This window comes from Calonectris borealis, chromosome 1 (assembly GCF_964195595.1).
Source record: "Calonectris borealis chromosome 1, bCalBor7.hap1.2, whole genome shotgun sequence".
Classification (NCBI taxonomy): domain Eukaryota; kingdom Metazoa; phylum Chordata; class Aves; order Procellariiformes; family Procellariidae; genus Calonectris; species Calonectris borealis.
Genome location: NC_134312.1, coordinates 139,016,362 through 139,030,818, shown reverse-complemented (window position 1 = coordinate 139,030,818; position 14,457 = coordinate 139,016,362). Strand labels below are relative to the sequence as shown.

The following is a 14,457-nucleotide window of genomic DNA, read 5'->3' as shown; positions in this document are numbered from 1 at the left end:
TATATACAGGCACCTCAGTGTGGGAAAAGATACAGCACAAAACCAGGACCTGTTACCACTGTCAGTTCAAAAAAGTGCGGGAATCTCTCAGTGAGGAATTTCACTCAGTTTTCAAGTATAAAACACTTGCATAACAATTTTGGGGGGTTGGGAGGGGGGCGTGTCATTTAAGTATTTTTTCTGCATGCATTATATCCTCTATGCTTTTACGCTCTGTAAAATCTTTTAAGACCAACTATTCCACAGTTGATAGGTCGCCTCCCTTTAAGATGATCATACCAAGTTCTGCACTGTTTACTTGGATTTTTTTTTTCATGTATGATAATGTATTTACTGATTGTACATAGTTTGACGGTTTATGTTTTTCCATCTTTTTTGAGGTAGAAAAAGCCTGGAAGCCATTCTCTCAAGTCTGCTGAAAGGTGCCGTTTAGGGCACTGGTCACGTCAACAGCACAAGCGACTGTCTGGTTCACTGGTGCAAAACCGGTTCAGTGTGTGGCTGTGCCCTCTCCCCTTCTGCCCTTTGTGTTCATGTCTTTAACCTTAAAAGCACATAGTCTCATTGCATGTGTCCTCAAAGGGTTTACTACATTAAGATTTCATTTATTGGTGCTATTTGAATAGAAGTTTTGTGGAGTGATTACTACAGTCACTGAAATGACAGAATTTATGAGAAATAATGCATATGGACACAGATTTGCCACTTTCGTTCATTTCACTGCTACTACAGCATTTTGAGTTTGGGTCTGTTGTAATTTCATGTCATCCCTACCGCGTCCTTTCCTCAGATCCCCACTTGCAGAGCAGCTTCTGTCCCTGCCCTCGCTCCCCAACTGCCTTGACAGCCTGCAGAGAGTCACTGGAGGCGGGGGGGTGCTCCTGTCTTGGCTTTGCGTTGCCAAATGTGGTTTCATGAACTGCAGAAGGAGGGCTGAGTTAACATTTGTAACACAAGCTAACGTTTAAAAAACCTCCCTTTGTTTAATAGAAATCACCTTTTTGTAAGACTGAACTACAGAGCTGCAACATTGCTATATAATTTAGTGTACTCACACGCAGAGCCCCAAAAAGAACTGATGTCACCTGGTAACTACAAAAGCAAAGCTCAAGTGATTTTTCAGCGTTATCAGAAACCTGACATGGGTACAGCTTCATTCAGGATTTTGTTAACTGTGTGTGTTACTTTTAAAACCAGTCTGCTTTCGTATGAACCTTATATAAATGCTACGGTAGTACAAGAAGTGAGGAGGTAATTAGCTGTCGGTCGGTGGTCTGGTTGAATTGTTTCTGTTGTGTTTGTTTTTCTTTTAATAACAATTGTATGGGAGGATTTTTCCAAGAAGAGTGAGGAACATAGTGTCCAGCAACACCCACTTAAGCAGTTTCACTCTGTTGATTTTCAATATTTGGATCCTATCAGATAAGATTTTAGGAAGGTTTGTTACAGCTGCTGGAGATGTGTGAGTGAGGTTGCTCTTCAGTGACAAAGTAGCCAGGAGTTCTGTGTTTTGTCATCTAACAGGTGCTTTGGTAATAGTTTCTTAGCATCAAGAGAAACAGCAAAATAACAAGATTCATTGCAGTAACACAGCTGGGTTTTGTGCTGAGGAGTTCCTTCTCTCACGCGCAGCCAGGTGAGATGTGTTGCTCTTTGGGGATGTGCCAACTCAGTACTGGACAAAGAGGTTAGCTGTGTACCACAGTCATCTGTCTCCTGGCACAGATGGGGCTCAATATACGCCAGCAGCCAACTAAAAAGTGTGCAAGATACCAAATGCAATTATGAGACGTACAAAGTCATAGTTAAAATTAAGCCTACTGTAGATCCCACAGTAATGATTTTCCGCTTTTTTACTTTTTCTATGTTTGTTGGTTGCCATTTTTATGCCATCCACCTTTTGATTGAATCAGAGACCATGTTACAATGTTCTGAGCTGCTGACTCACAGCCTAGCTGGTGGCTTTTTTAGCAGTCAACTTCAGTGCTTCTGGACAACAGCTTAATTATCTCATTCTTCTCCGTTCTTAAGTAGATTTGCTGATTTATCCATCATGCATTTTAAAGTCCATTCCTGTTCAAGAAGGCATTGTTGTTGTTGTTGTTGATTAATTTAAATACACATAAATATAAATTAAGTGGGATCTGATTCTCTAATTCTGGTTAGTTGCATGACATGTATTTATATACACAGAGAGATTTCATTGTTCAGTGATCAAGCTCTAGATCTCTCAGACACAGGCTGTGTATGCCTAGTGCTTGATTTCTTCCTCGTTGTGGTGCCCGATAACATGCTTAGATGTCCTACAAAACTAATAACTAGGGAAGAACGCTGCCCTGCAGATCTTACAGTCTTATTTTGGATGCAGCAGGAGGTCCAGCAGCTCATAAACTAGACCAGGACATAAAGAGCAATACAGGATAAGAATTGGACCAGGGATTAGGTAAATGATACTGCGGTTTTTCAGGTGTTTTTTTGCTGTGCTTTAATTTTATGCCTTTTAATCCTATGTAATTCTGCTGATAGGTGGACCTGCCGCTTCCTAAAAAGTATCCAAAGCATCCCAAGCATCCCCCAAAACTGAGGGGGTGCCATGAAGGGAAGATAGGGTCGGGAAAGGAGAGGATAGAGGCTGTTACCAGGAAGAGGAGAGAAACAGTGGCAAAATGAAATGTGTAGGGGGAGAGAATCGCAGAGAAATACATACCTCGGTTTCAAACGTGGGAGGCATTCTGTTTCTCAGCTTGTTTTTGCTATCTATCTACAATCATAATTGAGCTAGCTACAAAAAGGATCTTGAAAACAATTTGAGTGAGAGAGAGAAAGCATTACGGTGGAGCGAGCCCAAAATCCCGTCCTCCAGCCCACACACAATTGGACAATGCAGTGATATGGGGGAAATCCCTTAACGGACAAAACTATAAATGAAACTACTGTTGACAAGGGGAAGAGGCACAGCTATATTTAACGGAAGTATTTTCATTTGAGAGCTGCTTTCTTTTTCTTCTTTTTTTTTTTTCCTTCTTTCTTGTCTAGTCGGTGGAGACTGTGAGGGCTCTTCCTGTTTGAGACAGTGCATGGGTGGTTTCCCCAAGGCTTTTAATGTTAGATTAATGCTCTGGAGACAGCGTGGTGATAAATGGGTTCCTACAGTTATATCTACATCCTGTTCCCCCTTCCCCCTCCCGCATCTGCCCCTGCGTACCGTCGCTCTGCAGCGCTCGCCTTCATACCCAGCAACAGTTTTCAGCAGCTTCAGCCAGCGTTTAAGGCACAGCTCTTTCTTTAAATCGTGCCCAGCAAAATTCTTTCATTTTCAGTGCTGTCACCTTCATTACCCCTTATTTCTAGGACAACGACAAAAATGAAACGGGGAAGAGAAAGACGTCTGGTTAAAGGACGGGCCGCCACACTGGCTTGTCATCTGCTGTTTGGCAGATCCCAATTAATTACTTTTGCTATTACTGTTCACTTTCAGAAAATAGGTTTACGGGAGCAGCCTTTCTGTTGTTTCACGTTCTAATGGCAATGCTCTGCACGTCATATTGTACTCAGCAATAAATGAGCAGAAGATTTGAAATCTCCTCCCTGGTATAAGGGAATGGCTCCCCTGTGTCAGCTGCATCTATAGCTTGATTTTATACAACTTGTGCGCTGATAGGGATTTAAGTATTTATCTTCAGAAAACACCCACACTAAAATGCAGCAAGGGAAATGAAGATTTGAGGCACGGTTTTAGCTGGACTTGCCCTTGTGGCAATTCCTATTTTTTTATGTGTTTGGTTTTGTTTTCAGTTAGTACAGTTCTCTGGTTATTTTTCTCTGTGCGCATTTCCATTTCTATACGGCTTCCCCTATACGTGCAGGGGAGGGGGAAGGGCGGCGGCGGCAGGGTGGTCAGGATGGCTCTGGTTAACCTCCCGGGCTCCATGGGGCCAGCCCGCGTCCTTCTGCCCACGCGGCAGCGTCTCTCAGATCTCGGAGCAGAATTATTTTTAAACCGTGAAGGTGTATCTGGCTGGTGCGTTTAGATTTCGTGTCATGGCTTCCTTTTCCTGCTCTCAGGTTTCTCCCACTCGGCCTTCACCTTCGGTATCGAGAGCCACATCAGCCAGTCCAACATCAACGGAACACTAGTGCCACCTGCCGCACTCATCTCCATCCTCCAGAAGGGGCTCCAGTATGTGGAGGCTGAGATCAGCATCAACGAAGTAAGTACCCCCGCCACCGCTCCCACCGCTGACTGGCACGCTGGGGCTTGCGAAGGGACGCGTCCCGGCAGCCCAGAGACGCAAGCCACCACGCCGCGGTTTCCGGTGATCTGGTTTCACTTTGTTCCTCGTACTTTGCCCCACCCCCAGCAGAAAGCTGAAAAGCTCTGAGATAGAAATGCGTTTCAATTTTTAGCTGTGGCATGAAGGCCTTCTTTGCGCTGCTTAAATGGATTTTATGGTGTTTCCACTACCCCAGTCAAATCCAGGGTGCACAGATTCTCGCAGCAAACAAGAAAATGCGTCTGTGTTTACAGTCTTGCATTTTCAAGGTCATAGCAAAATTTGGCAGGAAAAGCCTGCAACATAGGTTAAAACTTCACTCGCTGACACCTGCTAGCAGGCAGCACTGCTTGCAAGCCGTGAGAAGCCTGATCAAAAATCCACGGAGGTCACTGGAGAGATTCTCTCTGATTTCAGTGACTTTGGCTCAGATCATGTAAGACCAGGCATCATCCTCTCATGTACATGGCGAAACGGTTGTGTGTAAATTCTGACCCTGGCTGGGGCACTGGTTGCCTGTGGGGGTTGTATGAGCAGCCACAGAGTGTCTCCGCTCTCCTTGAACTGCCAGGGGAAACAAAGAGGGGATGTGGGAAAAGCCAGCATTTTTGCCCTGCCAGCCTTAAAGGCATGATGCTTCGAGGGGGAGTGAAGCATGACAGATAAGCAAGTACTGCATTACAAAATATTTACCATAGATGTCGTAATTGACAGAGATCTGTAATAAATATTAATACATAAAAAGCTATTGCTTTTTCTCTATAGCTGAGTGTAGCATGGGAACAGCATGGGTGAGAACAAAGGAATATAAAATAGAGAGAAGGTTGTGTTGTTTGCAGTGTGTAGTTTGGAAACTCGTTTGTTTTTGTCACTAACATTCTGTGTGGTTTTCTTTTTATGACTCGATACAATGTTTAAGAGTTGTGTATGTGTTACTTTTTTAACTGGGGCAATGACATTTGACATTCATGCCAAGCTGCACTTTGATGCAGTTGTAATAACAAACCAGTGTTAGGAATCTGTCCCAATTTGCTGCTACTTAACATTTTGCCCTGTGCCTGAAATTGGAGCTACGCAGTTAGAAATTTTCAGCCATGAATAGCACCTATTGGTTCAGGTCCTATGACAGCTGTAAGGGTCTGCTCCTGTGCATCCAGCTTCAGAATTGGCCTCAGTTGAGAGAATAATCTAAAAATATGCATGTTGTCACCATTAAGATTTATGTTGCTCTCATGGTGGTTTGATTCTGTTAAGTACATTACAGCAAAGCAAAGGCCGTTCTTGCTACGTCTGAATGCCAATAAGGGCTACATGTATGCTTCTCTATGTGTTACTTCTCTATACTTAAAAGCAACGAGTAATCAGTGAGTCTGTAAACTAATGTGTATAAAATTTAAGTATTGTTTGTGATCTGTGAAAGGGCAGTCATGAAAATAGTCTAGTGAGCAGTTTTATAGTTAAAAATGTAAGATGCCAAAATCCATTGGCAAACATTTTTTTCATTGTGTAGCAAGGATTTGAGCCAGGATTCAAATAAATGTCGGTAGAGACTTTTACATAAAAAATATTGAGGAGAAAGAGAGCTTATATTTTGCTTCTCTAATGACTCTTTCCTTCTTTTTCTTCCCCATGAGGAAACAATATGTATTATCATAATACTGTAATTGTAAGGGGTAATTCAATGACTAGTTCAACAGAAGCATGCTAGTCGGCCAAACGGCTATTTTTCTTTATTAGTTATTGTTATCTATTGAAAATTACATTGTTTCCCAGCTACTTCATCTATCCATATCCTAATCTTATCTGCTATTCCTCAAACACAAAACTTCCACTGCTGGGTCTTGATTATTTCAAAGAATTAAAGGGAGTTTGCAGAAGCTCAGTAAAATGGCACTTTACAGAGGCTACTAAAACCTTTTTCCTATATTTAAGATAATAGGAAAGTGAAAGTGAAGCAAAGCTAAGTAGATACAGCAGTTGTTGACCTGAGTCTATATTAAGTCTTAAAACACAGCCCTTAAAGGTTAACTCAGTTGGTTGTTAAACCTGAAGCCTAACTTACAGAAATCAAAATGAAAGCCATAACTATTATGAATAAAACTAGTGGAATAAAGGAAAAATAATGGTAAAGCACTCCTGTACCATCGGCTTCAACTGGTGGTGCTGGGCTGATGAACGCCATGTAAGAAACCACTGAAGTTGTGCATACATCCTGTTTTGGCTGAGGTTCATTATTCATCAGCTGCTTCCATTCCTATGCCCCTGCAAGTGCAGGAAAACAAACAATTCAACCAAAGTCTATTTGCCTTTGTCGTGGTTTTATCCATGACTCTTTTTTTCCAAATACAAAACAAAGAGAAACTTTCTGTCATCAGTCAGACTTTTTTTTTCCACAGCATTTTTTTTTTTCATCTATAAAGAGTGTATATGCCTGAATTTTCTATAAAATTCCAATAAATGACTTATTCACCGAACAGATTTCAAAGTGGAACGTGAGTACCACCATCATGGATCTGAGAGAGAGACGGTCCATAGTAATGTGGTGCTGGTGGTTAAGTCGAAGTGCAGTATCTTCACACAACCTAGTTTTGTTTCTTTATATCATTACCTCTTTGCTGACCTCAATGGTGGAGATCCTAAACTTGCAGTTTCACTTCTGCTCATTTTCCCTGCAGGATGGTACAGTATTTGACGGCAGGCCAATAGAATCACTGTCTCTGATAGACGCGGTGATGCCTGATGTTGTTCAAACCCGGCAGCAAGCATTCAGAGAGAAACTAGCTCAGCAACAAGCCAGTGCAGCGGCGGCAGCGGCAGCAACGGCAGCAACAGCGGGAGCAACGACGACTGCTGTTTCCCAGCAGAACACACCAAAGAACGGAGAAGCCACTGTGAATGGAGAGGAGAATGGGGCACATGCAATAAGTAAGCCAACCCATACAGCTGCTTGCTGCTACTGGGCAATTTGAGTTTCAATAATATTCTTGTACTTACTTGGGGTCTGCAAGGCAGTAGAACTCAGGGGGATCGTTTTAGGAGGGCAGGGTATTTCTAGAAAGGCTGCTGAGTAAAAATCATGTTTCGCGTCACAGTGCTGTGTTTTACTGGTGTCCTCTCAGAATCCAAAAACTTCAGATATCTTCAGAATTGCAAGTTGAAGACAGTATCAAGAAGTGGAGCTGTATGCTTTCTCCCTGGAGTAGGCTACCCAGACTTCATTAATATTATCAGCTTTATAGGTGCTTTTAGATATTCGAGAAAAGTTGGGACAAGGTGTAGCCACAGTTGGTCATTTTGGCCAGGCTAGGAGGGAGATGGGTTGAGAGGCTGGGACCTACAAGCTGTATCTGTGTAAATGAAGCATGGCCGGAGCGTAGCCTTGAGCGCTAACTATCCTATGATCATCCATAGCCTTGGCATAGTCCTTGGCACAGTTTAGCCTATACCAGCTATCCATTCTCGTACAGCATGGCCAAGCACAGGATCATCCATAGCCTTATTGGCATGGTCCTTGGCCCAGTTTGGACTATACCAGCTATCCATTCTTGAACAGCATTGCCAAGCACAGGATAGGGAGTCGCATGTGCCAAGGACCATTCCCAGCAGACAGCTTGGGTGCAGCCAACCTGTCTTGAAGGCACAGAGGAAAGAGTTCCTTGCTTTTTTATTTAATAGCACATGCTTAGTCATACAGTCCACTGCCGATAATCTAATTGAAGGTCCTACCTTCCCGAGATTTCCTTAGAGCTCTGAATTTACCTTTGTTTATTGGTGACGGCGGGAGACTGCGCTCATATCTTAGACATCTAAAGTCAGACATAAAAAACAAGGAGTAGACATGCCTGCTTGTGTAACTAGATCTTGATGACTGTGCTAACATTGTGGGGCAGATATGATTAATGGTTTTGGTTTCTGTGTGCAAGCCATATTAGGGCACTGGCTAACTTCTGAAATGAGACCTTAATGCCTGATTGCCTTCCGAGGAATTTCTAGAGGAACGTGCATGGCAGGTTTTGTAGGAAGCCCCAACAGCTCTTTGGCTTAGACAAGTAACAGGACAGGACTGTAATCATGTAACAGATTTTATTTGTTCTGCAGTGTAGATACCTTTATCAGTCTCCATCTTCTCTTTGATCTGAATAGATTCCTCTGTGGGTCAGTGAGAAAAATGCTTTCAAACCAGGTTTTTCTTCAGAGAATTCCAGTTAGACGGGATGGTTTCCCCCAGTAAAATTGCAGTGATTTAAATTACATTTTTCATTTGATAAAGCAATTGTAAAAAAGTTCTGAAAAATTTGACAATATTAATCTGTTTTTAGACTATGGATTGCTTATGTTTTACTTCCAACTGACCCTTTGTTTTGAAATTGAAATTATTTCATATGTGAAGGGGGGCAAACAGAAATGAAAGCACTTTTAAATGTATCAAACGCTGACATTTTGTTCGTTGACACTTTCCTTCAGCTGATTTGTGAAAATATTGGGGGAATGTCTTCCTGTCTCAGGACCAAAAAAAAACAAATTCTTAAGGTAGAAAACTGATCATTGATTCATCACTAATACAGAACCACTCAGACTTAGTTCCTTCTGATCTGAAGAAACACATATACTATTGTATTAATAAAAGGAAAGCCTTGCAGATCAGTTCAGATGTATGACCACACTCTAAGCCTTGTTTTCTCAGATCTGCCATTTTATTACTAAAAAACAATAATTCTCACAGCGATTTTTAATAGAAGGATTTTCATGAACAATTGCAGACCTTTCTTGGAGTGTTGAGGAGGAGAGGTCCTGTATGACTTAATATCATCTAATAGCTCTGTCTTGCAGGATGCAAGAACGTGACACTGTGTTGTCCAGTAAAATTTCACAGAAGTAGGATACATGTCAACCAAAGAGGTACTCCACCAGACAGCAAATTTCAAAGCATTACTGTGGCTAAGCAGCCTACCAGGCAGACAAGTTAACTGAGCAGTGGCAACGGGAAGAAAGAAAGTCCTCAAGGAGTAGGTGGCCAGCTGGCATGTGTTGTTAGCAGCTGCTGTTGTGCGAGTTGGTCATCCTGGGTGAAGAGGTGACCTCAGCAATTTAAGGAGAAGGAGGCTTTGGAGAGATGCTGCTGAAAAATCCAGGGACAGTCGACTCTGATCAGTGTGCCTCCCTCGCCTTGGGAGGACTATAACCTTTCTGTCTGAGGCATTCGGAGGATATCAGCGAGGTGGTGTAGCACAATTGCAGATGAGGTTCATACATGGGAGATGCACACAGAACTGCAAAACTGGCATTCTCGCCCTTGAACAGACCTGTTTAAATAAACTCCCAAGAGATCTGCCTCCATAATTATCAGAAACCACTAGAAATAAAAACTAACAAATCTAGCTGACAATTTACTGCATGGGTCTGATTAACACTCTTACAATTGTATTTCCCTCTCTTGTGGTAAAGTTAGAAAAATACAGTTACGTTAATGAAAATACCAAAAGGGTCATACCCTTTCTTTTCATTGCTTATGCAGGGCAAACTATATCCAGCCTTACCTTTTCCCTTATCACCGCGTTTAGAGAGTCTGTTTAGTCTAGGATAGGTGAAGATGAAAAATCTGACAAGAGCTTAGCTTAGGACAAGAGGTTCAGGGTAGGACTGGACAAAAGTTTGATAGGATGTAAAATGGCTTAGATAAGGACAAAAGGTTTAGGATGGATAGGACAAAAGTTTAGGATAAGATGTAAGATGCGTAAGGTGAAAGCTGGGAGGCTTACTGGGTAGAAAAGACTGCTGATACGAAAGGTGTGAAAAGCTTCCTAAACCTTCTTTTTCAATGTTGTTGGATTCCACAGAACTGGCATACACTGGGATGGGTTTGGATAGTGTGCTAGTCCGTAGTCATAACCTGGAAGTCACCCGTATATTAAGCCGTCATAAAAAGGTGGGATGGGGGCAGCTGGTGAAAGAGATGTCTTTGGGAAGTTACCTAGTTCACATTTATTCTCACGTGGAGTTCTCCCTGACGCTATAAGTCTTCCCAAAAAAGCGTTAATATATTTAATATAATATGATATATTTTTGTATGTGGTGTTATCAGTACAATATGATAGGGTGATTTGATTTAAGAAAGGGAAGAGACTGAACAAAATCGAACAATAACAACAGTTTGAGGTGCAGATTCAAATACTAAATAAATAAAATCGCTGCCTTCTCTTGCTGCTTCCTGAGTAACGTTTTCAGCTTTGAGTCACTTTAAAAATTAGTAGATAAAAAAAAAAATCGGCATGTAGAAATGGAGCCAAACTTTGGGTTGTTTTCCAACTCAAATATTTTTAGTGTCATTTGTTTCATTATATTTACAAGGATTGGCTTGGGTTTAAGAAAAATAAAGCTCTGGAAAAAAGACTGAGCCCAATTCCTTTATTATAACTACAGCCGTAAAGAATAACTTCAGTGAAAGGCTTGTCAAAGATTTAAGTAAAAAAACACATTTCCCGAGAAAAGACAGGATTAGCACTGGTAAGATCTTAAAAATATATCTTTTTTAATTTGGAGGAAATAGAGAGTTAATATTACTCACTGGTATGTTAGAATTATTTTTTTTAAAAAAACTTAATCATAATAGTTTGGGGGAGTATGAATTTTAATTTCCAGTGATTTGGGATTTTTAATATGTTTGAGGAAAAAAATTAGAATAATATAGCTTAGACTTAACCGAAGATTCTCTGGCCTTTAGAAAATGGTTTGTGTTAACATTTGGGCAGAGTCCCCCACTGTGTGACCTGCAGACTTAAGTTTATCACCTGTGAGGGTCTGTTGCACTTGGTAGAACTGCCCTCCCTTTCAGAGACCCCCCTCAGAGGCATTCTTTGGGCAAATGAGGTCTTAACCAAGAGCTTTCTGCTCTGAAGATACTTTAAAAAAAAAAAGAAGCCTATTCTTGATTGTTACTGCATCTTAACTTATCTATTTATTCTCATTCCCCATGCACACATTGTAGCTGCATCCATAGGAAAGCCAAATTTTCAGATGAGACCAGGGCTCACAAGAGCTCGTGCTGTGTGAGGAACTCAGCACTCTTGTGCCGTCTTGTGCTCAGGGGTTTCTGCAGTTTTTTGTTGCTATCATAATCGTATCCGTTGTACATTGCTAGTGTCTATCTGAATCTGAGAAGAGCCTGAAGCAGTACCGCAGAAGCATGAGCTGTCCTGTTTGTTCAATGGGGCATTTTAAGTTTTGTGCTTAACAGTAACACTCTAAATATGAATGTTCCTGACTGCTGATGAAAATAGAAAGAAAACACATGTAACGTGAACATTTGCAAATGATTTCTGAAAGAATCCTCATCTTTCCCTCCCTTTTCTCCTGAACCACCAAAGCTGTAGTGTCAAAATCGTTACTGGTAAGACAATAGAAAATAATCCTGCAGGTATTTCATTGCTCCCAGAGGCCAGTCAGTCTTGCATGTACTAATGCAGGTATCAGCCGATAAAGGTTTCTTTTTCACAGGTTGACTGACTGTGGGTTTTTTCACAGCAGTTAATAACATTCAAAGTGTGTATCTAGGTTCCTCCGTCTGGCCATGTACAAATGAAAAATATTTCTAAGTATCAGATGTCCTTGCTCTGATAGCACCTCGTAACCCTGGGACCTTAGAGTAATGCTGCTTCCAAGCTGTCATTTGGCTTTATTCAAGAGTGAAAAGCAGCTCTGCCTTTAGAGCCAGGCAGGTAACAGTAGGATCGTATGTGGTAAGAGTGGCTTCTCATTTAAATTTTTCAAATTAAAACACTTGAAATATCTTACTTCTTGATTAACCCCCAGCTTCCAACTCACACTGTGAACAGGACACAGATGAATGCGTAGTCATTACCATGCTGCTGTTTTTCTCATGAAAATATGCGTTAAACCTGGTGATTCTGTGCTGTGCTGAGAAATAGAGGGTTGCGAATTTTAGATTCTTATATTCTGGTGGGTTTTAGTAGTGCTTTGCTCTTCATTGCCCTGATTGCTCAGAATATCATATCAAAGTTGCCAGCTGCTAGTGTCAGGCTAAATCTCGAGTAGTAGTATATCTTGACAGTATTAATTTTAGTAGTTACACACATAGAGAATTATCAAGGACAATGCTTAACATAGGGGCTCAGCATAGGTGTAGATTTTACAAATAGGCATTTGTAATATGTTTAGTTTTACGCAACAAATCCATAGGTAATAAGTGTAGTTAAAAATATAGGTATTTTGAATTAGAAATGTGAGCTGTGAAACTACTGTTAGTTCTTTTCTAATTTTGATACTCAGCGCTATGCAACTCATTGAATTACATGTGAATTACATTCCATTCCATTCCATCCCATCTATGGCGTAGATGTGGCACAGACATAGTTTATAGGGTGCCTAACCAAATATGCGATGAGAAGTGCTACTTGTGTGACTCAGCATAAATTAGGCAGAGCAAAACAGGGTATTTGAAAGCCTGGGTAAGGGTAGAAATCTGGAGATCTTCCTTCCGATGGCAGTTGTGCAATGTCACAGTCTGTTTTGCCAGTTGATGGGCAATAGCTCAGCAGAGCTTGAGTATCGGGACAGATGGCTGATTTTAAATGCCATAAACATGTGGCAATAAAGGAGCATAATTATTCCACTTGCGAACCTATGGATCTCCATATGTGATTAAAGAACGACTAACCAAAAGGCTTAACCCAGAATGAGAACTTGGATTTTGATCAATCAGAGCAGATCAGCTGGCCAAGACATTGATTAGATAAGACGAGGCTGCCTTTCCCCCAGCCTGCCAGCTATCCGCTCTTGGATGTGCTTTCTGCGAAATGGGCCACATGTCTGTGTGTGACATCTGCTGTCTGCTGTTTCAGTGTGTTACCTGTCCTTGGTTGGTGTCTTGTTCACAGAGGATAATCTTGTGTTGCTGCCAGGAAGTGTAGTTTGAACTGAATGAGGAAGATTTATACTGAAGCAATGCAAATCTCAAGTGAAAACATTGTTCGTGATGCAAATTGGGATGAATGGCTGCCACTAAGAGAAATTCATCATTTAAAATTCACTTTTTTTCCTTGAGGAAAGAAAAGAGCTTTATAAAAACAAAGTTACTTAGACTGCAGTCTAAAGAACCCCAGAATTACAGCATGCAGGTTAAGTATATCTATGCCTCAGTTGGTACCTTTGCATATATTATGATATCCTTGAGAAGGTGATCACTCACCGTTTCACTGCCATGCTCAGGGAATGAGGCCCTTACTCGGTATATTCTTCATCTGTGAGTAGCACACATATGACTTACAGGACACTGGGTAAGAAAATGTATGTGCTGTATGTTACTTTTTTAAAAGAACAGCATAAAGCTTTTCTCAAATGTGGCAATCTGCTATTTTAATAGATCCGTAAGTCATTTCTAATGAAGCCAGCTTCAAAAAAAACTGTATTGAAATAAATGCTAACTACTTTATGAAGAAAAGCTACATGCATTTATACAAAATATTTTGGTAAGGCTCTACATTTTGAGGAAATATCGTAAATTTGAATCATCATAGGGAAGAAAATAGAGTAATATGGTCAGTGACACAACACAGAATATTATTTATAGCGTATACGTTGCTGTAAGCTTTAGGCTGTGGGTAGCCAGCTTGTTTTTAAACTAGACCTAACAGCATCTTGCAAACTACTTATTCTGATATATTTCCTTACAGATAATCATTCAAAGCCAATGGAAATTGACGGGGATGTTGAAATTCCTCCTAACAAAGCAACAGTCCTTCGGGGCCATGAATCAGAGGTGTTCATCTGTGCCTGGAACCCTGTCAGTGACCTGCTAGCATCTGGGTAAGACCACGACTGAAACCAGCTGCTGCAATTAGAGTGTATTTGGAGATGCAGGAACTTGCGAGCATACACTAGAGATGAATGAGAATTCTCTTCACTGATTTTTCAGCCTGCGACTGTTTTTTTCAGCAGTACTGTACCTATGTAGGAGTTAAGTAATTATAAGGTGACGCAGAATATGAAGCATTTGCACATTTAAGATGTGCACTCTGTGGCCCTGAATACACATAAATTTTTTTTAAAGGTTTTTAAAATAACTATGGATAATTCTCAGACTATTTGAAGTTCATGTAATCTACTTTTTCTGCTCTTAGTTAATGGTTCACACTGGGGTCTCAGAAAGTCTTTGGCATCCATGTTT

The 14,457-nt window shown here is 41.1% G+C and overlaps 1 protein-coding gene across 9 annotated transcripts in view; it reads left to right on the top strand.

Annotated features, from left to right (window-relative positions):
- The window catches only part of TBL1X (transducin beta like 1 X-linked), a 201,679-nt gene that overhangs the window by 157,946 nt on the left and 29,276 nt on the right, over window positions 1–14,457 (top strand). For all 9 annotated transcript variants that reach the window (XM_075133458.1, XM_075133485.1, XM_075133495.1 and 6 more), the window contains 3 exons: window positions 4,066–4,211; window positions 6,950–7,199; window positions 13,964–14,096. In XM_075133458.1, coding sequence (XP_074989559.1) covers window positions 4,066–4,211; window positions 6,950–7,199; window positions 13,964–14,096 — 529 coding nt within the window. The remainder of the gene's footprint in view (window positions 1–4,065; window positions 4,212–6,949; window positions 7,200–13,963; window positions 14,097–14,457) is intronic.